At 53.0% G+C, this 27,763-nt stretch overlaps 1 protein-coding gene across 1 annotated transcript; it reads left to right on the top strand.

Annotated features, from left to right (window-relative positions):
* The first annotated feature begins 480 nt into the window (after positions 1-480).
* Positions 481-27,720, top strand: OLFML2A (olfactomedin like 2A). Its single transcript, XM_007194693.3, has 8 exons — positions 481-712; positions 9,378-9,641; positions 14,269-14,376; positions 16,517-16,726; positions 18,585-18,831; positions 20,966-21,196; positions 22,271-22,456; positions 23,443-27,720. Exons 1-8 carry the CDS (start codon positions 617-619, stop codon positions 24,045-24,047), a joined length of 1,947 nt encoding a protein of 648 aa, XP_007194755.1. The 5' UTR covers positions 481-616; the 3' UTR covers positions 24,048-27,720.
* The last annotated feature ends 43 nt before the right edge of the window (positions 27,721-27,763 follow it).

Below are 27,763 nucleotides of genomic sequence, written 5' to 3' on the forward strand. Positions count from 1 at the left end.
GAGGTGCTGGAGTTAAGTTGGGGGTTGATGGGAGGGATCTCGGAGGGAGGAAGAAATGGAACATGCAGGAGAGAGGCGTCTGAGCCTTGAGAAGGGTAGAGCTGGCAGGGTCTGGGTGTTTAGAGAGCTCAAAGGTTCTCCTGCCCTGGAAACATCACTCATCTGAAATTTACAACCAACTCCAAAAGGAAAGCACTGTTTTCCCCATTTAACAGACGAGGAAACTGAAGCTCAAAGAGGTGAAGAGACACGTCCAAGGTCCCACATCTCAAAGAACAGGACCTCACTCGGTGTAGGGAGCCCGCGCTCCTCTCACTGCCCCCGCTGCTCCTGCGGGCTCCGAACAAGACCCTTTTTTGTCTCCTTGCAGGGATGCCCTTTGGAGAGCCGCCCAATGGCAAAGAGGCCCGGCTGAGAGCGGGCCCGCGGGGTGGGGTGCCCCCCCTTCATCCTAGCTCCGCCCCCAGCGGCGCGGGAGGGGGCGCGGGGCGGGGAGCAGCGGGCAGACACGGGGCGCGCGGGACGGGTAGAGCTGGCGGCGGCGCCCGGCTAGCAGTGCGGCCCGCGCTTCCCGGCCTCCGCGCCCACTGTCTGTGCCCGCCTTGCCCGTCCCGCCATGGCCGCAGCCGCCCTCCCGCCCCGGCCACTGCCTCTGCTCCTGCTGCCTCTGCTGCTGCTGCTGCGTGCCAGCCCGGTGCGCGCTGACAGTAAGGTATGTGCGGCCCTCCGACCCGGACGCAGCTCGGCGTGTAGCCTGGCGCGAGGGGGCGCTGTGGCTGGGGGTGCGGGCTAAGCATGATGTCTGGGCCAGGAACAGAGGACCCAGAGAGGGAAGACTTAACAGGGAGGCCGCAGGGGCAGGGACCCCGGGAGAGGAGCTCGTGGGGGAAGAAGGGCTGGAGGTAGATGGCAAGGGTGCTTGGGACCCCGAGCCTCTGGAAGGGGCGCTGGACACAGTCCAGTGCGGGGAGGAGGTCAGTACTGAAACCCCGGGCCAGGGAGAAGGGGCGCTGGGAGCTTAAAGGCGGCCCAGACAGGGAGATGCAGTCCCCAGCCTAGGGAGGGGATTCCCGGGAGCGCTGGGCAGGGGCAGCCTGGAGATCTGGCTCAAAGTTTCCATGGGAGGCTGACCCACGTGGGGACAGACCCCTGGCTAACTGCTACCTAGCGACTCCTAGGTTTGCAGCAGGACCTGGGCCAAGGCTTTCAGGCCATACGGGGGACCCAATGAACCCAGCTGGGCTGGCCACTCTCCTGACCTCTGGTGTTCCTGCCAGAGATCTGATGCACCCTCCAGAAGACACGGTGTCTCCAGAAGTGACTGAGCTGTTCTCAGTTATGGCTGAAAGGATCTGCACTGGTGTCCGGCAGACCTGGGTTCAAATCCTGCCTCCATCTCTCAGCTAGGTGACCTTGGGCCTTTATGATCTCTAGATTAGTGAGATCAGGCCTAGATAATGCTTAGCACCACTCTGGCACCTAGTGGGTGTCCAATAAATGATACTGTGATTTTAAAATCTTACCACAGAGACCCCAAAAGGGAGTGTGATCCAGAATGTAGAGAGGAGAAGCACTTAGGGTCAGTCAGAGCAGGGACCTCTTGAAGATGTTCTAGAAATGACCCGGTGAGGACTGGGTTGGGACTGGGGGCAAGTGAGAGGCAGGAGGGAGGTACTGCAGAGCATGAGAGTAAGAGTGACTTCTCTTGATGTCTCTCCAGCCTCTTTCCTGGGTAGGAGGTGAGGCTGCCCTGTCCACAGGCAGGTAAAGGGCAGAGGTCACTAGCCACATGGTAAGTATATGAGCAGTGGGCACTGGCAGACCTTCAGCCTGAAGATTCAGCTCAGGGTATGCAAACAAGTGAGCTGCAGTCCTAACCACGTGCTCCAAAGACAAGGAGGGAATGAGTATCATTCCCATTTTACAGATGGGGAAATTAGGATGTATAGAAAGACAGCTAGCTTGTGGATCAAAAAAACCTGGGTTCTGGCCCTTTGTTGTTTTTTGTCTGTGTGACCGTGGGCAAGTCACTGACTGTTTCTGGACCTCAGTCCCCCCATCTGAAAAACATTGTCTCCCCAACTTCCCTTCCATATAGGGCCTTCTAGGATTCCCTGACCTGGCTCAGGTAGGGGAACAAGTGAGCAAAAAACCCCAGATAACCTGGTCAGCACTCTGCCACCTCTCATCTCTCTGGCTGGGAGGAATATTTGGTCTCAGGCATCCTCTGAGCCATGCAGAGGGCTGTAGAGCTTGTGGGGGAGGGCTCACATTCAAAGCAAAGCAAAGACAAAGAAAACCCAACACCCTGTTTACGTAGTGAGTCAGCCAAACACTTGCTAGGTTGGGGGTGTGTGTGTGTGTTTATTTGTCCCAGGGCAAGCTGGGGCTGGTGGGGTGGGGAGGCACATCCTAGAGTTCGGAGGATGAAGCAGCTGGGGGATTCAGCACAGCCCTCCCCCAGACACCTCCCACCCCACACCACTCAGCCAGCTGGGAAAAATAAAAATCAAGTGATGGGTGAATTTACTCTGCATTCCTCAGCACAGCCGGACTCCTGCTGGCTCTGGAGAGAGAGCTGTTTTCATTATCACCCTCCCTCCCCCAACAATCCTCCTTCCTCTTCAAGCCTGTCCTATTTTCTGAGGGTGAGGGGAGAGCCCTTTGGAAGGCCAGTCTGGGACTTGAAATCTATCTAGGGCCCTAAAGGGTTAAGTTGGCCCCTCCTCAGACTTCCTGCTCCTGGGCGGTCCAGCCTCGCCTTCTGCCCAGTACTTTCAGGGGTACAGGGGCAGCTCAACCCCAGTACTCACCAAGGAACTCTGTGGTCTTGGCCAGCTCCTCACTCAGCGTGTTTTAATTTTGTGTTTATAACAAGGTCTCTCCTAAGCAGGACTTGGGGTTTCCATCTAAGGAAGTGCTTTGCCCATCTTGGGAGTGGGAGAAGGAGTTCACAGCTTCCCTGGCATATCTGAGGGACTGCCCAGTGTGAAGGTTAGGGTGGACAGACAGGTAACCACATGAAACCCAGGCACAGCACGAGAGACCTCTGGGAACCTGATTTTTGCTGCGTGTCCTAGGAATGTGGCTGAGAATTCCCCATCTCTACCTCAGTTTCCCCATCTGTGAAAGGGCTGCTGGCACCTCATGTTCCCCATGCATCCTGGGGTGGGAGGGGGGTCTTTGGTCAGCCCTGCTGCTGATTAGAGGCCCGAGGACAGTGGGGAGGCCAAGGCCTGTGGGAGCTGGGCCAGGGGAGCAGGAGGGGCTAGCACAGGCAGGCGGTGGTGTCCCAGGCTGGATCAGATGTTCCAGGCCAGGCCGGTCCTGGAGGCTTAGGTGTTGCTGCCCCTCCACTCAGGGAGCTTCTGCCTGTGGGTGTAACTGGAAACAGGCTCCAGAGCAGGCAAGGGCTGCACAGTGATGGAGTCCTCCTTCTGCACACAAAGAGTGTGGGACCGAGTGAGGCCCCATGGGGTCTCGCTGCAGGGAAGGTCTTGCTCCATCTCTCCTATTGGCTGGGGCATGCGAAGAGCATCCTGGGTGCCAAGCCCCCTGCCCAGGATTTACATTCAGGATCTCACACAACACTCTAAGACTTCAGTGCTCCCTCCCCATTTGACAGACTTGAACACTGAAGCTCAGAAGAGTCAGGTTGGGGCTGCTGAAAAATCCAAGATAGGGAACTTGGGGAGTTTGGAGATCCCTGGGGCTCCAGGATTCTCAGCCTTTAGTGGGCATCCAAATACCTGGGGAGCCTGAGAGAGTCTGAGTGAAGGGATGTAGAGTAAGGACAGGGCATCTGCATTTTCCAAGTCCTTCCACCCCAGGTAATTCTGAGGCACATCCCCTAGTTGAGAACTCATGGAGGTTTGTGGAGCAAGAGAATAACAGATCATCAAAAAGGAGCTTTTGGAAGGTTAATCCAGCAGAGAGGAGGCTCCTGTATTGCCCAGGTAGCAGTTGATGCAACCTGAGCTCGGGCTGCGGCCGGGGAGTAGAGACCAAGAGATTGAGGTAGGAGATATTTAGAATGAAGCATCCATCGGAAGAACGTGACTGATGGGTTCCAGAGTAAGAAGGAGGCTCAGAGACCTGGGTTGGGCAGGAAGGTAGGTAGACACGGGTTTGGGAGAAGATGCTGGGCCCAGTTTTGGATGGATTAAGTTTGGGGTACCTTTGGGGTGTATCCAGAGGGAGGTGTCCAGCTGAGCATGGGCTCTAGGGGAGGTCTTTCCCTGCAGGAGGACATGGAAACTGCCTCTCAGTGAATCTGGGCTGGCCATGAGAGAATAGGGAAGATTCAACCTCAAGGTGACACAATTTGAAACTGTTCTGTTTCTAGAACATTTTATCGGTTGAACCCCCTCTTCCCCATTCTGGCCAGATTTATCCATCTCTCTTCAGAAATATCAAGTACACCTTCTCGCCATCTTATTGTGGGATTTCCTTGCAAATTGCTAGGGAACTTTTTAAGCACAAGCCACCCACACTTCTGGGGTCTTTGGCAGCAGTGTGTGCTGAGCAAGCCTGCAGGGAGGGATGGGGGGCTGAGGCAGCAACTCCAGCCCTCAGGCCAAGGGCAAGGTGGGTCAGGCCCAGTGGGAGCCCCATTTCCCCTGCCCCACCAAGGCCTGATCCAGGGCCAACATCTCTATCCCAGCTCATTTGCTGGTGGAGAAGCCCTTGCCTGGTGATTATTGGTGGTCATAGGAGGAAGAGCATGTGAACTAAATTTCGGAGTCAGCCTGTGCTGTGTGACCCTGGGCAAGCCCCTCATCTTCTCTGATGCTCAGATTTCTCCTCTCCAAGGTGGGGTTGTGGTGAGAGCAAAGAGGTAGAAAATGATGTACAAACGTGAGGGAGGGTTATTGGGAGCAACTTCAGTAGCAAGTAGGCAGCAGTTGTTCTATGCCAGGCACTCTGCATGCATTGACTCATTTTAGCCTCAGGACAAGCTTATGAGGAAAGGACTGTTATCCTCCCCATTTTACAGAGGAGGAAGCTGAGGCTCAGAGGGGTCAAGGTCATGCGGGGAGGACACGTGGGAGCTGGGATTTGAGCCCAGGCCTGGCTCCTTTCCATGGTGCTCTGCCTCCTCCAGTCAAGCAGCACAGGACATAGTAACCACAGGAGGTAGGGGCCTGCCTGGGCTCCTGGCAGCCGTGGCTGGAGCAGAGGCTCTCTTCCGACTCCACTCCTGACTCCTGGGCTGTGTCAGGGCCTTGGCCGCCCCCATCAGGACGTAGCACCTCATCTGAGGAGCGAAGGAATGTTGCAGTCTGATGTGGAGGCCGCTGCTGGTGGGGATGGGCGTTGGATTATGGGTGAGTCCTGAGGAAGAGGCCTCTCTGGCCTGGCCACACAGAACACACCCACATCCCCTCACTGGGCTCTTACCCCCACCTGGGGGAGTGGGTGGGGCTGGCTAGGGGTTCCAGCAGAGCCGGGAAGGGGGCCCAGAAGTCTCAAAGAGAAGGCAGGCTTACGGTAGTAGCAGCGATCTAAAGAATATACAGCATCTGAGCCTGGCTGTCCGCGTTCACAGACAGGGAGAATTGCCCAGCAGGGCCCAGGGTACACTTCGCCCACAGACAACCCAGGACAAAGCTTCCACCCGTAGCCACCTCCTTCCCCACCCTCCTCAGCCTCCAGGGGACAGCAAGTCTCCCCACCCTGGGCTCTGATCCCCTTGAACGAGTCATTTGATGGCTCCAGGGCTATTTCCTCATCTGGAAGACACTGCTAAGAATATCTATCAATGTACCCACGTGGAAAAACAAAGGGAAAAACAAGCCCCTGTCAGGATTCTTGGTGGTAATAATAACAACTACAACATATTCCTGGTATTCCGTCTCTCAGTTCTCACACAGTCCTTTGTTGGGTACACACTAGCAGTACCCTCATTTTACAGATGAGGAAACTGAGGCACAGAGAAGTTAAGTAATCTACCCAAGAGCACACAGCTGTAGGTGGCCCATGGCTGTGTTCCTAACCACTGCCCCACACTTCCCCAGCACTCAGTGAGTTCTCAGTAAATGTCTCCTCCCTGGGCTCTGCACCCCAGGTTTGCTTCCTCCACCCACCGTCTGTCCACAAGGCAGCCTGAGTGAGTGTCCCGTGATGCAGATCTGACCCTGGCTCTCTCCTACTTAAAACCCTTCATGAATGGATGAAGAAGATGTGGCACATATATACAATGGAATATTACTCAGCCATAAAAAGGAACGAAATTGAGTTATTTGTAGTGAGGTGGATGGACCTAGAGTCTGTCATACAGAATGAAGTAAGTCAGAAAGAGAAAAACAAATACAGTATGCTAACACATATATATGGAATCTAAGAAAAAAAAAAAAAAGGTCATGAAGAACCTAGTGGCAAGACGGGAATAAAGACACAGACCTACTAGAGAATGGACTTGAGGATATGGGGAGGAGGAAGGGTAAGATGTGACAAAGAGAGAGAGTGGCATGGACATATATTCACTACCAAACGTAAAATAGATAGCTAGTGGGAAGCAACCGCATAGCACAGGGAGATCAGCTCTGTGCTTTGTGACCACCTAGAGGTGTGGGATAGGGAGGGCGGGAGGGAGGGAGATGCAAGAGGGAAGAGATATGGGAACATATGTATATGTATAACTGATTCACTTTGTTATAAAGCAGAAACTAACAAAGAAAACAAACAAACAAAAAAAAACCTTCATGAATCCCCAGTATTTTCAGGAATAAGTCCAGATCCTCAGCCAACTTTCAGGGCCCTCCACGAGCGGGCTCTGCCACCCCCAGCCTTAGCTCCTGCCACCCAGGCTCTCTGCAGGCACCAGCCAGAGTCAACCTCCTCCAAGCCCCCAAAGTGCCAGGCCCTTGCTTGTCTTTGCATATATGACTTGCTCTCCCTGGAATGCTCTACTCGTGCTTCGAGATGTCCCCTGGGGTGCCCTCCTCTGAGCAGTCTTCATGGGTGTCTTTTTCTGTGATCTCAGAGCTCACTATATCAGCTTCTCTCATGGTTGAGAAGGTCAAGGATGTACCTCTATTTCTTCTGCACCTCCAGCTATCACCCAGAGTCTGGCTGAGGCCAGGGTTTCAAACAGGTGTCTGAGGGCTCAGAGCAGAAATGGAGTATCTGCTGCCCTTCCCCAGAGGGCACTGGGACACTCATGGGGGCTGGGCTTGGCAGAAAGCCCAAGGGAGCCTTGAACTCACCTGGGTCCTGGCGGCTTCAGTGAGAGCTTAGTAGCCATGAGGCCTGCGGTGTTGGTTTGTTGATTGAGCCATAAATAGCTGTGTCCTGAGAGCCTGGAAGCCCAGGATGGGCTGGCTGAACCAGCTAGGGCAGTGGCTGGCTGGGGCTCAGAGAGCCCGGCTGGTGTGTGAGGGCAAGGTAGGCTGGAGGCGGTGACTGAGTCTGGCACCTACCGCTGATCTCACCAAGCTGACTCTTGCAGGCACAAAGTCCTGCTGCCCCAGGGACCAGTGACCACACTTAGACACTGGATATGTGGCCTCCCAGGGTGGGATCGAAGGAAAAGGGAGGAGGGAAGGGAAACCACTAAATGGAGGTCATGTATCTCATTTGAGCCTCACTATGAGGAGGCCGGGTATGGAGAGTCATCCATTTTACCACTGAGGGAATGAGGCTCAGAGAGGTTATGTAACCTGTTTAAGGTCACACAGGATTTGGGGAAACAGATTTGTAGGAGAAGCAGCATAAACCAGTGATTTCTATCTGGAGGCAGATATCCAAAGCTGGATGTTCCCAGGTGAAGCTGTGTGAACTTGTGACTTCACCTCTCTGAGCCTCTGTTTCTTTAGCTGTATTAATAATGGCTCACAGTTAAGACACACTCACTATTAATTAGGCTCTGTTCTTTACCTATATTAACTCATTTAATCATCACGACAACTCCGTGAGGCAGGAGCCCATTTTACAAATGAGGAAACAGAGGCATAGAAAAATTGGGTTGCCCACAATCTCACAGTTACTGGCTTAGGCTCCAGACACCATGCTCTTAGCCCTGTGCTCTAGAGTGTCTGTAAAATACGGGCTTGTTTATCCAACAGATATTTCCAGGGCTCCTACTCTCAGCCAAGCAGGCACTGTTCTGGGGATATAGGAGGGAACTAGACAAAGTCCCTGCCTCTAAAGGTGCCTTCAGTAGAGTAGGGGAGACAAAAAATAAGAAAACACAGATATGATATTTCAGATGGTAGTACGTGCAATAAAGAAAAGCAAAGCCACTACATAAGGGGACAGAGAGAAATGGGAGGTGTGTGGTCAGGGAAGGCTTCTCAGAGGAGGTAATGTGTAAGTTAATGTGAGGGAATGAACTCAGGGAATATGAGGGATAGGGGTTTCAGGATGAGGGTACCAAATTCGCAAAGGCCCCTGAGGGTGGAGTGGAGTGAAGGAAAGAGTGGCAAAAGGAGGGCCTTGAGGGAGGGTGTCAGCTCACATAGGCCTTGAAGGCCAGGCTAAGGACTTTGGAGGTAACGATACCCCCCCCCATACACAGATATTATTAAAGGGTGTAACGCACCTGAAACCTGGGATGTAGTAAGTGCTCCGTAAAAGGTCTCCATTCATATTTTTTTACTATTGTGGCAAAATACACATAACATAAAATTTACCACTTTAACCATTTGAAAGTGTACAACTCAATGGCATTTATGTAGTACATTCATAATGCTGTGCAACCATCACCACTACCTAGATCCAGAACATTTTCATCACTCCAAAAGGAAACCGTGTACCCATTAAGCAAACACTCTCCATTTGCTCCTCTCTCTACATCCTGGGAACCACTAATCTGCTTTTTCTCTCTATGGATTTGCCTATTCTGGATATTAATATAAGTGGCTCTTTCATTTAGTATAATATTTTTCAAGGTTCATCCATGTTGTAGCATGTATCAGTACTTCATTCCTTTTTATGGCTGAATCATATTCCATTGTGGGGCTATACCACACCTTGTTTATGCATTGATCAGTTGATGGACCTTTGGGTTGTTTCTACCTTGTGGTTATTGTGAATGGTGCTGCTGTGAACATTCCTGTACAAGTCCTTGCTTTAACACCTGTTTTCAATTCTTTAGGTATATACCCAGGGGAGTAGAATTATTGGGTCACATGGTAATTTCATGTTTAACTTATTAAGAAACAGCCAAACTGTTTGTCACAGCGGCCATTACTCTTTTCATTGTTGTTATTATTATAAGGCTTCTATTTCCTTGTAAGGAAATTTGTTTCCTTCTCAGCCACTCTAATGGTGCCCCCAAAGGCCAGGGGGGCTGGATCCTGCTACCTGTCCCTCCCTCTCCTTCTCTCCCCCTCCCTCCAGCGCTGGCCTTCGGCTCACCGGGGCCCCTCTTGCAGGTGTTCGGCGACGTGGACCAGGTGCGCATGACCTCAGAGGGCTCAGACTGCCGCTGCAAGTGCATCATGCGGCCGCTGAGCAAGGACGCGTGCAGCCGGGTGCGCAGCGGGCGGGCACGAGTGGAGGACTTCTACACAGTAGAGACTGTGAGCTCCGGCACGGACTGCCGCTGCTCCTGCACCGCGCCGCCCTCCTCGCTCAACCCCTGCGAGAACGAGTGGAAGATGGAGAAACTCAAGAAACAGGCACCCGAGCTCCTCAAGGTAGACTTTCTGGAGTAAAGGCCGGGATGGGACCCCACTCCTGCGTGAACATCTAGCATAGGCTGGCGCCGGCTGTCCCTCCAATGAAAAGGCCACACGTTCTAAGGCAGGGGTAGTTCTCATCCCATTTCACAGGTGAGGAAACAGAGGCTTCCTGAGAGGAAACCAATTCCTGCCTAAGACCATTCGGCCAGTCAGTGATGGAGGCAGCATCCTTTGGCTAGCTTACCTGGATAGAGCCCTTTACCATCTAGTAGCATCTATCCCCGTGTCCTGTGTTTTACCCAAACCAGGTCATCTGTCAGCACCTCCATGTAGTATTTTGTGGCATTTGATTGTTTTTTATGGAATAACGTTTCCCATACTCACGTACCACCTTCGTGCCAGACGTTGTGCTGAGCTCTTTTCTTTTTTTTAACATTAGTTCTCTAAATTCTTAAACCATTTTGTGAAGTATGGGATCTTTGTCCTCATTTTATAGGCAAGAAAACTGAGGCTTGGAGAAGTTAGGTAACTGGCCCAAGCTCTCACATAATGACATGCAGCCGCAAGTCTATACCATATTTTTATGTAAATTTTGTGCTTATAATCCCCTCCCTCCACCCCACCATAAGAAGAATAGAAAGAGGCACCACCTCTAGGTGCCACAGCCCTGTGCCGGGCCCACCACCAGGACCCATGGCTTGGATAGGCATGTGCAGGGAGACCACAGTCCCCCATCCAGCCTGGCACCTTCGTGCCATTCACACCATGCACAACTTCGTGCTTGGCGGGCCTGGTGGGGCTGGGATGTGAACTCAGGGCCTGCTGTGTCCAAAGCATGTGTTCTAAATCACACTGCTCTCCTGTCTTCCTTTCTGTAATAGCCAGATAATTTGGTGGCTTTTGAGAGGATCCTTTTCTTTTATAATTTCTTCCAAACGTGTCTATTTTGCCCTTTTCGTGTCAAGAACTGTGAAGTTGACTGAGATGTTACCCTACTTGTAAGCTAACAAGTTAGCCTGCTAGTTTCATGGATGCTGGCGGTAGACACGAGCCAGAGACAAAGGACTTTATTACTCACAGTCGCCAGAGTGTCTCCACTTTCTTGCACTGGTTCTCCCACTCACTTCCCACGGGGTGATGCAGTGAGGGCCAGATAATACCTGCACACACAGTGGGATGTTTTCCAAGAGAGGAGCCCCAACTTAGAGAATCCAGATCTCTTATAATGAGCACCAAGCACACCTTCCCTGCTCCAGAGGGAAACACTCTCTGGATGCTCCAAGGCTGTTCACTCTGCAACAAGATGGCCTGGAACAAGGACAGTCAGTGCCTCTGCAGGCAAGACATGCAGAAAAGCAAGAGGCCTGGGAAGAACTGTCTCCCAACATTTGGCTAAAAATGTTTTCTTTAAATTTAACTTTAGTTTTATTTTGGTAACTACTGGATGGATACCAAAACTCTTGAAGTTGGGGGTGGTGTTTGAATTTTAGGCCAAGTGGCCTCTTGACAACTTGGCAGTTCCTGGACCACACTGTCTCCCAAACCCAGTAAGGCCCTGCAGACTCCAGGCACTGAAGCCATAGGCCAGTCTTCAGTTACAGGGACAAAACCGACTTTTGCTCAAATCCACTTCTCAACAACTGAATTGTAAGCATACTTGACATGAGGATAGACAAAACCTTTTCCTAAATGCTGGCTAATTTAATCCTTGCTACAGCCCTTTGGAGAGGGAACTTATTTTCCCAGCTTTACTTGGGGGAGGAATCTGAGGCCCAGAGAGGAACTGTGACTTCCCTAACATAACACAGCAAGAAATTTGAATCCAGGAATTCTCTGCTGTGTCCCCTTGCCCAGTGGAGAGGTCACTGGGCAGTTCTCTCAGCCGGGAGCTGTCCCTTCAGCGCACAGCAGCCATGGGGGGTTTTATTCAGCCTTATAGGACTGGACTGGGGCAGTGGTGGGATTAACCCAGCAGGAGGGGTCGTAGGAGGAACACAGAGAAGATACTCTGCCTCCTTGATACTGTAGAAGTATAAGTGAGTACCCGACAGGTACCCAGTGAGCCCCAAGAGGAGAAGTGGACAGAGGCAGTAGGAGACAGAGCTGAGGCCCCTGTCATTTGGCTTGGCTCCCCCTCCCTCAGTGGGCAGCCCCCCCCGGGAGAGGAGGTTAGGGGAAGCCACTGTGGAGGGGAACAGGGCAACCCACCCTATACCTGCCCCTTGTCTCTACCCCAACCCTTCCCCTCAAGCTAAGAAGTGCGGCTGTGATTTAGCCTTAGTTGCATGGCTCTGAGGAGAAAGAATGGGATTCTAGATCCCCTTTCTTGGGGGTGTGTCTCTCACCTCTTCACTCCTTTTCCTTCTGGACATGAATTTGGCATGGCCCCACCCTTGAGGAATTCCAGTCCTATGGGGACACAGCTCCTGACCCCAGTAATGGCAGTGCAGTCAGTGCTGGGCCAATGGACGTCCCAGGGACTGTGGGAACCCAGAGGAGGAGGTAACATTACAGCTGGGCTTTGAGGGATGTGTAGGAGTCCCTCAAGCGAGCAGAAATAAGAACATTCTGGGTGAGAGTAAGTGGAGTGGGTGTGACCCAGGGTGCCCCCCTGCCCTCTCTCTGCCCCAGCCCCACTAACCACCTGTCAATTCCACACTGTACTTCTCAAACTATATGTGGTGAAAGACCAGTTTTTAAAAAAATCTGTCAAGCACTGGGAATTCCTTGGCAATCCAGTGGTTGGGACTTGGCACTCTCATTCCCAGGAGCCCAGGTTTGATCCCTGATCGGGGAACTAAAATCCTGCAAGCCATGTGGCTCAGTCAAAAAAAAAAATCTGTCAAGAACCAACACTCTTGTAAAATACTATAAAAATGAATTGTTAGGAAAATGAATTGGAATAGAAACAGACACGCAAAATACAAGTCCAGTGTTGTATTATTAGAGTCCACAGATATAAAATTTCTCTGTCAAATGGCTCTGAAAGTTTATAAAAGCCTACGCTCACTTTTTGTAATTATTTTATCACAGACTGGTAACGAGCAGCTTGGATTTGTGCTGGTCCGCAGACTACATTTTGAGTTGCTCGGCTCAAACACGCCATGTGTCTTCACACCTCCAGCTCTTTGCACGAGCTGTTCCCTTTGCCTGGAATGTCCTTCTCCGGCCATCGTTGTCTAATTTGTGCTCCTCCTTCAGAGCTCAGTTCAAACAAAACTTCCTGCTGGCAGACTTTACTAAACCTCACACACTCCCAGACAAGGTCAGTGCCCCGTCGTTAATGACCTGGGCACCTGTGTGTGTTCCCACCTGCACTCCCTCATCCAGGCACCTCTGTGTTACTCTGCACTCCTTGACAGCCTGTAAAGGACCATGAAGGCTCGTGTCTATTGTCATCACTGTCCTTAATGCCTGGCCCAGAATGAGCATTTGCTGAGGCCGAAGAAGGTGGCAGGGGCAGATCAAGAAGGGCTTGAATGCCAGGGTCAGGAGATAAGTAGCCACACTTGGGCAGTGGGGAGCCACAGCAAGTAATCTAGCAGGGGAGGGACCCATGGTCAAAGCTGTGCTTTGGGAAGCCAGTTCTGGTGGCCATGAAGGCAGCAGAAGTGAAGCTAGGAGGTCCCATTTAGCCGCCTGGAATAGTAATCATCATTGCTGGTATTCATGAAGGCCTTGCTGTGTGCCCATTCTGAGCTGAGCCCTATCCAGACGGTACTGCTCCGCTCCACAACCTTGCTGCCCATTTCACAGAGAAGGAAGCTGAGGCCCAGGAGAGTCTCCGTGCATGGTTCTCACACTGAACTCCACAGAGCCCTGGGGTACCATGCAACCCCTCGGAGTCTGAACAAGGTTGTAGGGGAGCAGAGAAGACTCGAGGCCCTATCCCTGCTTCCACCAGAGCCCCCCACCCCCTTTTTCTGTTCTAGAGATCAAAGTCTATTCAGAGAAGAACTCTCTGGCTTAAAACAGCTTGAACACCCCTGGGAGAGTGGGAGTAAAACTGTGTTGGAAACAGCTGGCCAAGGCCAGACAGGAGCACCAGCATGCTCAGGCCCTGAGAACGCATACAGGGGGTGCGCTGGAGGAACCGCCCACTAGAAGCAAGGGAAAGCTGATTTCCCAACCGGCTCCTCGTGCCAAGGTTTCCCTGACACTCTCGCTGGCATCTTGGCCACTCTAGCTAGGATGCTGGGTTACTAGATGCCCACACCAATCAGGCATTGCCTACAGGCTGTCCCAGGAGGACGTAGACTCCCAGGCACTTTGGTGGGCAAAGTGGCTCTTTGAAGAGAGTCACAGATGCAGACTGTTAAAAGGGAGGCACATGGAAGCCAAGGCTGGGCACAAGAAACAGAAGCAGGGATCCAGGGGATGTGGATGGAGCTCCCCCAGTGTCCACTACACACCTCGTGGGGTTGTTCAGGATTAAGTGAAATGGCTCATTCAAGCCCCTATACAGTGTCTGCCATATGGAAGTGCTCAAAAGAGCTTTTCTTGTGATTATGAGCAGGCTGGGTCTAGTCAAGCAGACCACTCTGAGGCTCTGGGGTTCATGCTCTGGTGGGGCTCCTTTTGCACCCTCTGTGCCTGGCCACGTGCTGTGCCTTTTCCCTAACCCTCACCCTTCCCCGGGCAGCTGCAGTCCATGGTGGATCTCCTGGAGGGCACCTTGTACAGCATGGACCTGATGAAGGTGCACGCCTACGTCCACAAGGTGGCTTCCCAGATGAACACGCTGGAAGAGGTAAGGGCAGGGCTCGAAACAGAGCCCAGGCTGGTGCAGTGCTGGAGGCCAAGGGCAGTGTCCGAAGGGGCCTAGGCAATTCTGTCTGGACCCTGGTGGCTGTTAGAAGCTGGACTCCTGCAGGGAGCTGGGAGAAGGAGATGCAGGCCACAGGGTCCAGCCTTTGAGAAAGAGGTCTGACTGGGCCTCAAGGGCCTGTAGGAAGCTAGAAGGCTGGGTGGAGAAACTAAGGCAGCTGCTGGTTGTATGAAAGAGGTGCAGAGGGGGCTGAAACTTGCAGCCGCCCTCAGTTCGCCAAGACCAGGGCCCATATATTGCACAAGTCTGGGGCAACCATTCGCATGAAACGCCAGCATTGTGCAGGACTGGCCAAGCCCACGGGGGCCAGGCTCGAGGTCGCATGGCTGTTCAAGGACCCACCTACCATGGAGGCAGAGGTGCTAAGTGTCTTCTCCTGGTCGGGGCAAATGTGCTGGAGGGCTGGGCGGGTGGCTGATACTGCCCCCTGAGGACAGGGACAGAGTTGAGTGACCCTGGAGGTTCAGGCTGCAGGTTGAGGTTTGCATCTCTGCTGGCACAGCCTGGCCTCCGCCTGTTTCCTGCATCCGGTCCCTGCTGGGCTGCTGGGAGCCTGGGGATATGCAGCTGCCAGGAGGGGCGTGAAGGCTTCCTTTCCCAGCTTCCTTTCCACAGGGAGGGGGGCACCTGGGCATCCTGTGCCCCACGAGAGGAGATTAACCCCTTACTCACCACAAAGTTGGGGTCACAGTGGCTTTAATTATTCAAAAAGTGTTTGTTGAGTATCTCTTATGTGCCAGGCCCATGCCAGCATGGGAGAATGGTAACAGTTGTTGAATTTCTACTGTGCACCAGTATTTCCTGTGCATCTAGTACATGCCAGGCTCTCCTGTTGTTGGTTCTACAGTTAGCCTCCTTTGACCTCTCCTCTGGTAACCTTAGGAAATGTTAACTCACTTCACGCAACTATGAGCCAGACAATCTGGAGGGTATGTCTGCAGAGCCTGGAACAAACCAGAAATGATTTCTGCAGCCACAAGGAAATGATTTTTAAATTATCTTCTGTTTTGCATTATCTGTGCTTTGCTTCTGTTCACTAAGTGATAGCTATGAAAAAAAAAGAAAAAGAAAAAGTTTTTGCTAACGCTGGCAGGAGGCGGAGAGAACAGCCTCACTGCGGAGGAGACGGCTCCCTCTGCCTAAGGGAAAAACATCGCAGGAGGTCAGGCAACAATCTGGGGTCCCAGCTTCCTTCTGCTTTCTTCCCTTCCGCCAGTGGTTCTCAACGGGGGGTGATTTTGCTCCCCAGGGGGCAGCTGGCACTATCTGGAGGCACTTCTGGTTGTCGCAGTCTGGGGGAGGTGGGTGGCGGATGCTATGGGTCCTAGTGGGCAGAGGCCAGGGATGCTGCTAAACATGCTACAGTGCGCAGGGCAGCCCCACAGCACCCAAATGTCAGCAGCGCTGAGGCGGAGAAACCTGCCTTACACAGTGTGCCTTCTGTCCACCCTGCGATCCAGGTGGCAGTGGGGCTAGGGGCTGCTAAAGCCAGGCAGAGTCCCCAGCAGTAGGGAGACAGTGAGGCAGGGCAGGAGAACACGAGGAAGAGTAAAGGTGGGGCTTGGTGCGGTGGGAGGAGCCAAGCCTGCCCAGGAGAGAAGTCGGAGACTTGGAGACTAGGAAGGGATCAGAGACCATAGCAAAACCCCACAGAGTTCCAGTGTTTGAGTATTTTATAAAAAAGAGGTATTTATGTATTACTTGTGAAATTAAAAGGTAATTTTAAAGTAGCAAAAGATTGGTAGCAACTGAAAAGGTGGATCCATAAGGGACTGGCTAAATACATTTTGGCCTATACATACAGTGGCAAACTGTGTGGCCAGTAAAAGGTATGGGGAGCACTATATATACAGGTGTGCAAGAGTTCCCAAAATAGGCTCAAGTGAGAAAGCAAAGGGCAAAGGAAAGGAAGGCAGGGAGGAAGGGAGGGAACGCCCCACCCGTTCCCCCAGGCCCTGCTCAGGAGACTGGGCAGCAAAGCCTGATGGCAGAAGCTGGGGTGTCCACCAGGGCTGGGGACAGTCAGAGGAGGCTGGAAAGCTCTTGGGTCCCGCCCCCACAGAGTATCAAGGCCAACCTGAGCCAGGAGAACGAGGTGGTGAGGGAGAGCATGCGCCACTTCAGGGAGCAGCTGAGGCACTACGAGAACCACTCAGCCATCATGATGAGCATCAAGAAGGAGCTCTCCAGCCTGGGCCTCCAGCTGCTACAGAAGGACGCGGCCACGGCGCCCGCCGCTGCCCCAGCCCCCCGGCCTGGCAGTAAGGCTCAGGTGAGGCCAGGGCTCTTGTGACGGGCCAGAAGGTGGGTGGGCTGGGAGCACGGCGTGCCAGGACCTCGGCCCTGAGGGCCAGCTGGGTGGGGCTTCGGGGCCGCAGGATGGGGCCGAGGGCTGGCACAGTGGGGGAGTCCGTGGCAGGGCGGGGGCAGGGGGTGCCTGCTGCTCAGTGAGCCGTCAACACAGCTGAACTGGGAGCAGACGTGGGGCTCCAGCCCTCGGAGCTGGAGTATTCTCCAGCAGTATTCTCACTCCTGGTTCCAGACTAGTGGGGACAAGGTTGTAGAGATGACCCTCCCTGCCTGGTCCTGAGGGACCAGGTTGGCTGCGGCAAAACCACTTCTAACCTCCCCTGCTGCGGCTGGGCCCCTGGCTGGGTCAGGCCTGCTCATGGGTAGGTGGGCAATGCCTCGGGGACCCCAGCCGACTAATACCACTTCATCCGACCCATCCTGGGGTGGAGAACTCCTGCAGCAAACACCCAGCCTTCCATATTCAAACTCAGCGCACAAAGTGAGCAAAGGCCCTCACCAGGCTGAGCCACCTGACACACAACACACCTTTGGGCAGATTTGAAAAAGGCCCTCCTGTAGGCAGACATGCTGCAGAAAAGGCTCTCCCACAGGCCAGATAAATTAGAAGGAAGAGCCCCCTTTGGGTGGATAAATTGTACAAAGGCTCCTTCCTGTGACAGACACGTACCAGGGTGTGTGGCTTGGCAAATGGAGTACAGACTAGACTTCAGTCCCATTCGTGCCCCTTTGACCATTTCCACGTGCAGGATACAGCCCACCACTCCCACAGTGGCCTTGTGATTTGGTGAGTGGAGGAAAAAGGGAGCTGACTTCTTCGCAGACATTATCTCAGTCAATCTCATAGCCACCTGCGAGGAGGGATGCTTGTTGCCAGTTTGGCAGATGAAGAACACGGAGTGGGGTCACTCAGAGAAGGTGGCTGTGTTGGAACCCGGGCCTGCCTGACAGCCGAGCCCATGCTCTTCCTCTCCACCCCTCAGGCTCCATGCTGACATTTTGACAATGGGGCTATTTGTGTCTGCAGCAGGGACCACCTAGATGCTGATAAAGCAGGGAGGAAGCCTAGTGCCTCGGCCCGGAGCTGGCTTCCTGCTCATTCGTGTGCCAATTCCACAGTAAGAATGAATCCTGTTTGGGCAGTGTCACAGAAGGTCTAGATCCTGTACTTGCTGTATCTCCTAGAGATCCTGCCTAACAATGGGTGATGTCACAGGCCCTAGGTTCTTGTGCCAAGCCAGCATCAGAGGCATTTAAAAGGAAGCAAAAATAACAAAATTCACAAAATGTTAGAAACAGCATGCCCTAAGGTCAATGCCCAGGTGACCAACCATCCCAGTTTGCCCAGGACTGAAGGAAGGGTTTCCCAGGATACAGGACTTTCAGTGCTAACACTGGGAAAGTTCCAGGCACACTGTGATGAATTGGTCAGCCTGCCTTGGGGCCTGAGAACCTCTCCCTGCCCACACACAAAGACCAATGAGTGAGAGAGACAGGGATGGGAAGCTGACCTCCCCAGGGAGCAGACCGTTGTAGTCTACCCCCAGGGGTGAGTGTACAGGAGTTGGGAAGTAGAACAGGAATCTAACCTATCAGGCTGGGCTTCAAGCCTGCAGGGGAGCTAGAGAGCTGAGTAGGGAAACTGAGGCACACCCCAGTCATGGATGTAACTATGGGAGGAAAGCTGTGACTTCATGAGCACCTGGGACACGGGGCCAGGAGCAACATGGCCTTTACCAGCCCCCACATGCTGAGCCTCCTGACGCCCCACAACATCCCTTCTACCATCCTCCGAATCTGAGACTTCCCTTCTCCCCCAGGACACAGCTGGAGGGAAAGGCAAAGACAACAACAAATATGGCAGCATGCAGAAGAGCTTTGTAGACAAGGGCCTCACAAAACCTCCTAAGGAGAAGCTGCTGAAAGTGGAGAAGCTGAAGAAGGAGGGCAAGGGCAGATTCCCCCAGACCACAGCCAAGCCCCGGGCCCTGGCCCAGCAGCAGGCTGTGATCCGAGGCATCACCTACTACAAGGCGGGCAGAAAGGAGATGACCGAGGCCATGGCTGGTGAGTTAGAGGAAGATTGGAACCTTGGGGAGTGGGGGCCCCTACAGGGACCCAGGGTCTTCTCTACAGTCAGACTGCCCCAGATCTCAGCTCCATGGGTTACCTGTTGGTGCCCTTTGCTCATCCATACTATGGGATAATCCCACTCCTGGGCGATGAAATGATCAAATCAACACAAAGGGCCACTCAGTTCCTCTCCAGTAGTTATAGCTGTCTCCACCCTCACTGGCCTTTTCCTTCTTCATTGAAAGATGTGCGGAAGGTTCACTATGTACGTGCTGTACCTTCCAGACTTTCTGCCTAACACGGAGCTCACAGTCTAGTGGGAAAAAGCATACCCATAACCAGGCAGCTGCCTCTGGTGGGCGGGCGAACGCAGGGACCAGACCAGTGTTCTGGGAAGTGACCTGGAGCCTTTGAGGCACCTCCCATTTCCAGACTGGCCTTGGGGTGGATGGCCTCTCCAGCACCTCCCACTCTTTTCCCCCCAAAGAAGAGCCCACAGACTCTTGTATCTTTCTTACAGCTCCCTGCCCGATCACAGTGAAGGACAACAAAATAATGAACCGAGAAACAAGAGACAAAAGTTCCAAGAGTACCCAAATTTCTGGGCCATCCCCACTGGTGTGACTCCTGATTCTTCCTCTGAGCCCCTCCCCAGATGCCTGCTCTCCTCTGATGTCCCTGAGAGGTGTCCCAAGCCTGCTCCCCCTTCCAGGGTCCTGCTGACCCCCTCCTCCAGTGAGGTTCTCTGCCCAGCCCATGCCCAAGGGGGCCAGGGGTAGAACTGTGAGGGACCAGTCTCCCAAGAGCCCCCTCAATTCTTGGCCTCTCAGGGCTCAGGGGCCTCTTCTCCCAGCTCCTGGTGCCAGCTGCTGGCTCTGAGTCCTGCCAGGTCAGCCTAGCCACGGCATAGAGCCTCTGACCCATGGCCAGGGCTCTGCCCAGGAACAGCTGCAGGCATCTGACTCTGCCAGTGAGGGCCGTGGGAACAAGCCCCTGCCCTGGCAGGCTGCCGAGGCTGGGCCCCACTGAGGCCTGCTGACCAGAGGGGATGCCCTCGTTCCCGAGAGACTCCAGGGGCTGCTCCACAGCAGGGCCCGGCTAAACCCCATGCAAAGAGGAAGCCCAGCAGGGAGAGAAAAGGAAGAAGTCAGGTGATTGTCTTGGAGTCAAGGGGCCTCAGTGCATCTCTGGGGGCCACACCATCACGGTAACAACAGCACCATTCCTTTGTCTCTGGCATCACAGCTTGCTGAGTCCTTTCACACATGCTGTTGCACTTGATCCAGCAGAGGAAACAAGCTCAGAGAGGTGAAGTGACAGCCTCCAGGTTTCACGGCGAGTTAGTGGGACTGGAGCCCAGAAGCTGAGGAGTTTTAGTCCCCTGCTCTTTGCCACTGAATCTTTCCCTACCCAGACCCCATCCATTCCAGCCCAGGAAAGCGTGGGTCAGGGATGACCCAGAGATGGCCCCAAACCAGTCCCACGGAGCTGAAAAAGTCCTCCTATCAGCAAAGCCCGTGCCAGCAGGAGTGGAAGAAGTGGGGGAGGGATGCCAAGGAAGCTGAGAGATGGGAGATAGGAGATGAACGAGGGGGCAGAGGCAGAGAACTGGGTCCAGAGGTGACGGGAAGCTGGCTGCACCTGCCCTTCCCTACCTGAAGGGGCAAATGCTGGGTGAGAGAAACTAGAGGGTGTTTCCAGGGGAGCGGACTAGGAGAAAGTCTGTAAAACGGGAGCAAGGGTTTCTGCCTCCTGGAATTGGATCCAGCAAATGAAAGGGGTCTCACATCTGGCACCTCATATTTGCCAAGATCTGTGCAAATGTCTTGTACACATTTTCCTCTAATCAACACAACAGCTTGACGGGGTGGACCTCATGACTCACTTCACGGAAGGGGAAGACGAGGCCCACCGAGGCAGGGGACTTGGCCGAGGCCACTCATCTGAGGGGGCTATAGCCAGTCTGCTGACCATGAAGCCTTCCCCACCTCCCACTTTTCGAGGCCTTTCACTCCTTAGGGGCCACCCACACCTCTCCCCCATGGCCCCAGCGCTGGGACCCGGTGGGCCTGGACCCCGGGCAGCGGCAGTGCTGCTAGGATGTGAGCACAGGGTCTTCTCTCCACAGACAACGCCCTCAAGGGCACTTCCTGGCTGGAGCAGCTGCCGCCCCGGGTGGAGGGCAGGCAGCCCGAGCCCAACTCAGCAGAGCGTGACGAGACTGGGCCCAGGGCCTCTGAGGGAGCGGACCTGGCCCCTGGCACCCCTGCCTCGGATCCCACCCCCACCCCTACCCTGACTCCCATCACCAGTCCCCTGCCCACCACGCCACCTTCACGCCCAGAAGTCCCCAGCCAAGGTGAGTAAGCCTCACAGGGGTCAGCAAACTACAGCCCGTGGGCCAAACACAGCCTATAGCCTGTTTTTATACAGCCCTTGAGCTAAGAATGGTTTTTACATTTTTTAAGGGTTGTTAAAGAATATGGGACAGAAGTATGTGGTCTGGAAAGTCTAAAATGTTTGCTATCTGATCTTTACAGATCAGATCTTGACAACATTTACAGTGAAACAGGTAGTGTTTCCAACAAATTCTTCTGAAAACATCACCTAGAACCCCATCATCAAATCCAGCAACTATTTTCACTTCTGTATTTCCTCTGTCTAGTCTTTGGCCCTGTTTTTATCTCCACGTTTATAGTTTTGGCTTGTGTCTTAGGTAGAAATCTTCCTCGTTAAATCATCGATCGAGCCCGTCCTTCTGGAGGGCATCTTGGCTACCTGTGATGACAAGACAAAACCATTCCCTACTTTGGTCCACGTGCATTCCACTTCTAGGAATCTCTTTCCTAAAGGATCCATCAGATATGTGAACAACAGCTGCAGCTTAACTGATTTCCTTGCAGCCTATTTCTAATATCAGAAAACTGAAAATAATCTAAAGGTCTAACACTGAGGGGACTGGTTAAATAAATTCAAGGGCACAGCTGTCTGGCAGCCTGGTGGAACCTTGAGATCACATCATTAAAAGGCCATTTAATGATGTGAGAGATTGCTCAGTGGAAGGAAAAAACAGGATACCTAAAACTGTATATTCAGAAGAATCATGTTTTTTTTTTTTAAGTATGTCTGCATGACTATACATGCAGAGAAAAAAAAGGAAAGGAAGGAAATACAACATGTTTAAAAATTTCTTGAATAATAGAATTTTGAATGATTTTTATTTTCTCCATTCTCCTTTTCTGAATGTTCTGTGTATTCTACAATGATCAGACATTGCTTTGATCATGAAGAAAGAAAAAAGAAATAAATAAGTCTGCAAACAAAACCTCAGGAGCGATTTAAGTTAAGACCCAGATAACGTTCCCAGGACTGTTGCTCTGGCTCAGCGTCTGTGGGTCTGTGTACCAAATGCTGCACCCCTTGCTCCCCACAGGCAGAGAGGCGAGCTGCGAGGGCACCCTCCGGGCCGTGGACCCCCCTGTGAGACACCACAGCTATGGGCGCCATGAGGGAGCCTGGATGAAGGACCCCGCTGCGAGGGATGACAAGATCTATGTCACCAACTACTACTATGGAAACAGCCTGGTGGAATTCCGCAACCTGGAAAACTTCAAGCAAGGTCAGGGACCCCTGTGATGGGAAAGGGGCAGGTGTGGGTAGCCTAGGGAGGGTCCCCCAGGGAGGCTTGGCCCTCCTTTGCCTTGTGGTTTCCTGTGGTCCAGACTTCCCCTGCCTGGCCTAGCTCCAAATGGTCAGCCACCCCAAGAAGAGGAGTCTGGGGGCACCCCCTATGTGCTGGCCCCAGGCCAGAAGCTGGAATGCAACAGCAAACAAGATGGACGTGGTCTTGCCCTCATGAGTGTAATTTACTGTCAAGGGTAACAATACTTAGAATTTCCACTTGTTGAGTGCTTATTATGTGCTAATCACCAGTGTGTATCATCTCACGGTATCTTTGAGGTGGGGGTTATCACCCTGTTTTACAGATGAGCAGAGCCCCAGGCCTTACAGGACCTTCAGGTCTGGGCAGGGAAGGGCAGAAATTTGGTTATCAGATCTGGAACATGATGAGGCGAAAGGGTCATTTAGACATGAGCTGCCCTCCAGAAATGCACAATCTGATGTGCATGGCAAAGGCTTCAAGAAACAATTTCAATATAGTGCTAGAGGGAGGCCTCGGGGGCTATGGGAACCCAGCCTGGAGATCAGGGAAGACTTCCCAGAGGAGGTGATGCTGAGGCATTCCCCAGGCAGATAGGATGGGAAATGGCAGTCTAGGCAGACGGAGCAGCATGGGCAAACGCCCTGAAACAAAGCACAGGGGCTGGTATCAGCCTGTGTCTAAATCCTGGCTGTGCTGTTCCACAACCAGTGACCTTGAACCCTCTGAGCCTGTTCTCTCCCTGGCAAATGGGATAATAATAGTACCTCCTTCATGGGACTGTCTTGATGGGATCAGATAACTGGCCCAGCTCCAGGCCCATAGCTCACTCAGTATCCTTGCTGGGCCACCCAAGAGCCCTGGTCCCTGGCCTCCCTGGTCCCTGGGGTGGGCTGGGGTTTTTTCGGGAAGCTCCGGTGTGACCTTCCGCCCTCCGCACGCAGGCCGCTGGAGTAACATGTACAAGCTGCCCTACAACTGGATCGGCACAGGCCACGTGGTGTACCAGGGCGCCTTCTACTACAACCGCGCCTTCACCAAGAACATCATCAAGTACGACCTGCGGCAGCGCTTCGTGGCCTCCTGGGCGCTGCTGCCCGACGCGGTGTACGAGGACACCACACCCTGGAAGTGGCGTGGCCACTCGGACATTGACTTCGCCGTGGACGAGAGCGGCCTGTGGGTCATCTATCCCACTGCGGATGACCACCACGAGGCCCAGTCCGAGGTGATCGTGCTGAGCCGCCTGGACCCCGGCGACCTGTCGGTGCACCGTGAGACCACATGGAAGACGCGGCTGCGGCGAAACTCCTATGGGAACTGCTTCCTGGTGTGCGGCATCCTGTACGCCGTGGACACCTACAACCAGCGGGAGGGCCACGTGGCCTATGCCTTCGACACGCACACGGGCACCGACGCCCGCCCGCAGCTGCCCTTCCTCAACGAGCACGCCTACACCACCCAGATTGACTACAACCCCAAGGAGCGGGTGCTCTACGCCTGGGACAACGGTCACCAGCTCACCTACACCCTCCACTTCGTGGTCTGAGCGGGACCTGGGCTCACAGGAGAGGAGTGGCCTCCTCCTGTGGCCATGGGGGGCATGGGGGGCTCCCCACAGCGAATCCTGCAAGGGACTCCCTCAGCAAATATTTACTGGGGCCAGGCCTGGAGCTAGGTGCTAGGCAGTGGGCACAGCCAGCGTCAAGCTTCCTCAGCACGCAGTGGAGTAATAATCACTTCCACTTGCACAACACTGCCAAGAGCTTCATGTGCACTAACCCACTTAATCCTCCTGACACCCTTGGAGGTAGAGACAGTTAAGCCCATTTAACAGGTGAGGAGACTGAGGCCTCACTTTGGATCCGGCAGGCCCATTTTACAGATGAGACCTGACCATGCTCTACCCTCACCTCTCCCCTACCTCCAGCCCTCTCCCTTCTCCCCTCATTTCTCTTGTTCTCTCAAGTCTATGTCCCTTCCCCGGGGCTACTCAAAACCAGAGGCCTTTGGGACCAACACACTAGTGTTGGGTGGAGGCCCAGCTCTGCGTGCCACCCCAGGCCCCTGTTCTGACGGAGCTGTTGGTGGCCCTGGGGCTTTGGGCCCTTTGGCTAATGGCCTAATGTCCTTGTTCCATGCCTTGGGCCAGCCCCCCATCCCCACCCCACCCGCTGTCTGACCACATTCCAAACCGCCACAGTCACCCAGCCACTGAGCAGAAATCACACCCTGAGAAAAAATACCAGCCCCCAATCCAAGACCCGCCCCCCGCCACCGTACTCATTTTTATTTTCTCTTATTCTTCATCAGTGCCGTCATTTGTTTCTGCAGCAGCAGCTGAGAAGGCTGCAGGCAACTGCCTGCCAGCAGCAACTCTACCAGGGTGGGGAACTGGGCCAGGCCCCGAGGCTCCCTCTCCACCCAGAAGTGCTGGCTTTGGCCACATACCCAGGCTGTGGCACCTCTCCCCAGTCCCTCCCAGAGCCTTTGCGCCTGGGGTCCACCTCGTCCTTTCTCTCTGGGCCTTTCAACCCACAACCTACACGCACTCAGGGATACCTCCAGGTCTGCCACAAGCAAGACCCTAGGCCTGAGGCTGGGTGGCACCAGGATGAAACAGGTTTCTTCTTCCTTGTCATTCCTAACCTGGTCATTTGGTGGGCTGGCCTGGGGGACCGGGGAAGGCTGAGATCTGGGCAACCAGGTCCAGAGGAGGCTTCGGACCTTCTGGGTGCAGGGAGGAGTCAGAGGTGGAAGCTGGGAGGGAAGGAGAAAGGAATCTGTGGATCAGACTTTTCCTGGCTTCAGAGATAATGATGCCAGGGCTGCCCCGAGCCCAGGACTTGGGGCTGAGGGTGCACAGGTGGGCTCCCCCGAGCCTCAGACCCAGCAGCCCCAGGGACAAGACCGTCAGGCCTGCCCCTCATCTGCTTTGAACAGTATTTTTAGAACTGGAAGAAGTTGTCTGGTCTGACTCCCTATATCTACAAAGGAGAAATAGGCCCAGAAAGGTTTAGAGAATGGCTCAGGGCCACAGTGGGAACAGGACTCAGCTGATCTCCTTCCAGAAGGGCTTTGTCTTTATCCTTTATTCTCCACGCTCAGAGGCAGCTAGGCAATAGACCACCCAGCACCCAAGTCATCCCAACACCTCTGAGGGGTATTTACTGCTGATCTCTACACAACCCCGGACCCTGCTTCTGTCATTCTGTCCCCATGCCAGCTCCCAGGTATCTGTATATATGAACACCCAGCTGCCATGTTGGGAAATTCAGCTGCATACCCAAGAGTGTAAAGAAATGCATTTTGTGCAGAATACATTTCTTTCAGGCATTGTCAGGTGATGTTGTTTTGTTTAAGCCGTAACTCACCCCCGAAGTAAAGGGGAATGATGACGCCCAGCCAAGCAAGGCCTGACTCATAGTGGTGGACACATCCAGCCTCCCCCGCCCAACTGAACTCTGAGGGCTCCACTTACAGACTCTTCAGGGGCTGCAAGTCCCAGCGTTTCCCTTGGCCCTGGGTGTGGGTTTTAGAAGACTCTGTCTTTCGTGATATCACAGCCCAACCACGTGAGAAATGTTCAGGCTCCTCTTTCCCCATTAGTCTTAGAAAAGGGAAAGTTAGAATGGACCAATTTTGTTAAAGGACAAGCAAAATAGTTTTCTCGGGGAGAGGATGATGGCTGCAGCCTCTAAACATTCACTAAGCCCCTTCTGTTTTCAGGCCCTTGTATGTGGGTTATGTTGTAGGTACAATTATTTTCCTCATTTTACAGGTAGTCAAACTGGAGCCCAGAGAGGTTAAGTGGAGGCAGAGTCAAGTGGAAAGCCAGGTTTCCAAATCAGTAATAAAACCTGAGCATCAACAGTGAGCTAAGCAAGCCATGTGCATATTCTTGCATCTTTACAACAGTGGAAGGTATGTACTCTGAGTGTGTCCATTTTACAGACGAGGAAACTGAGGTGAAGGGACTTACCCAAGCACAGCAGCTTAGCCTGTAGCACAGTCAGGTTTTCAGGGCTGGTCAGCACATGTTCTTTGCCAACTCTGTCACTCTAGCAGCAGCTCCAGAAATGGTGGTCGTTGCTTTTAACCAGTGTAGCCAAGCCACAAATTGCATCTACATAGGAGACCCAAGAAGGAGGTTGGGGTCAGTTTATAAAGAGCCTTGAATGCCAAACCAGAGAAAAGGAAATTCTAAGACAACTGGATTTTGTTCTATCGGTGACGGGAAGCAGGGAAGAGTTTTTGTTGTGGGATTTATTACAGTTGGTAACAGGTACTTCAAACAAAGAAGGAGAGGGCTAGCTTTTCCTACCGACCTCAGCTGTGACAGCAAAGGAAGTTGTCTCTGGTGTTTCTGAACAACATGCTACGTGAAGGGGCTTTGGCTGCCACCTTTGAGTCCTCCCAAGAGATTTCTAGACCTTAATATTTAATTTGCTCTGTGTGGGAGGCAGCCCTAAAGGTGAGGCTGGGGGGTTTTCCTGGGAATGACTTGAGGACTACTGAAAGCCCATATGTTCTAAAGCACCTTTTCCTCCATGACAGCATTGGAAACCACTCTGGTGACAGGAGGACACAGCACTGGATGGTTGTCAGGGAGCCCTGGATAGGAGTTAGGGAGTACTAGGTTAGAATCCAGCTATGCTTCTGACATGCTGCACAGAGGGGACAGATGTCAACTCCCTTTTATGGCTGAAGACCTGCAGCTTAGTGAGGACAAAGGGCAGCTGAGGGCCCAAGCAGTACCCTCCTAGAGCTAGATGTCACCCTTACGTACATTATCACTAATCCACCCAGCAACCCCAAGGTTGGCATTACTTTTCCCTATTACAGGGAGTGAACCTCAAGTTCAGAAACGTTAAGCAACCTGCTCAGGGTCACGAATCTAACAAGTAGTAGAGTCAAGAGTTGAACCAGGTCTGTTTTTACACCAAAGCCCAAAACTAACTGTTGTTAGGAATTTTGTAACCAGTCAGGTTTTCTACTTTGCTTTGGCTACTGGGAAGCTCAAAGTCAAATTTGAGATTATTTTTAACAATTGTACTGGGTCTCCTACTGGACTCTGACTTCATTCTGGCTTTCTGCTTTAACCTTTACCCTGATCTCTTCATTTTTATTATATTGTATTTTATCTATTTTTGTAAACTGCCACAATACCTTTTTTTGCAACAAGGTGGAATATACCTAAATAAATACGTGATCAAAAGCTTGATTTAAAAGTCTTGACTAAATGCTATGGTCTGCATCCTTATC

This window comes from Balaenoptera acutorostrata, chromosome 6 (genome assembly GCF_949987535.1).
Source record: "Balaenoptera acutorostrata chromosome 6, mBalAcu1.1, whole genome shotgun sequence".
Lineage (NCBI taxonomy): Eukaryota > Metazoa > Chordata > Mammalia > Artiodactyla > Balaenopteridae > Balaenoptera > Balaenoptera acutorostrata.

Coding starts and splice junctions, on each gene's coding strand:
- OLFML2A (XM_007194693.3), top strand. CDS start 617: ATGGCCGCAGCCGCCCTCCCGCCCCGGCCACTGCCTCTGCTCCTGCTG. Junction 14,377..16,516: donor AGATGAACACGCTGGAAGAG/GTAAGGGCAGGG, acceptor CCGCCCCCACAG/AGTATCAAGGCCAACCTGAG. Junction 16,727..18,584: donor GGCCTGGCAGTAAGGCTCAG/GTGAGGCCAGGG, acceptor CTTCTCCCCCAG/GACACAGCTGGAGGGAAAGG.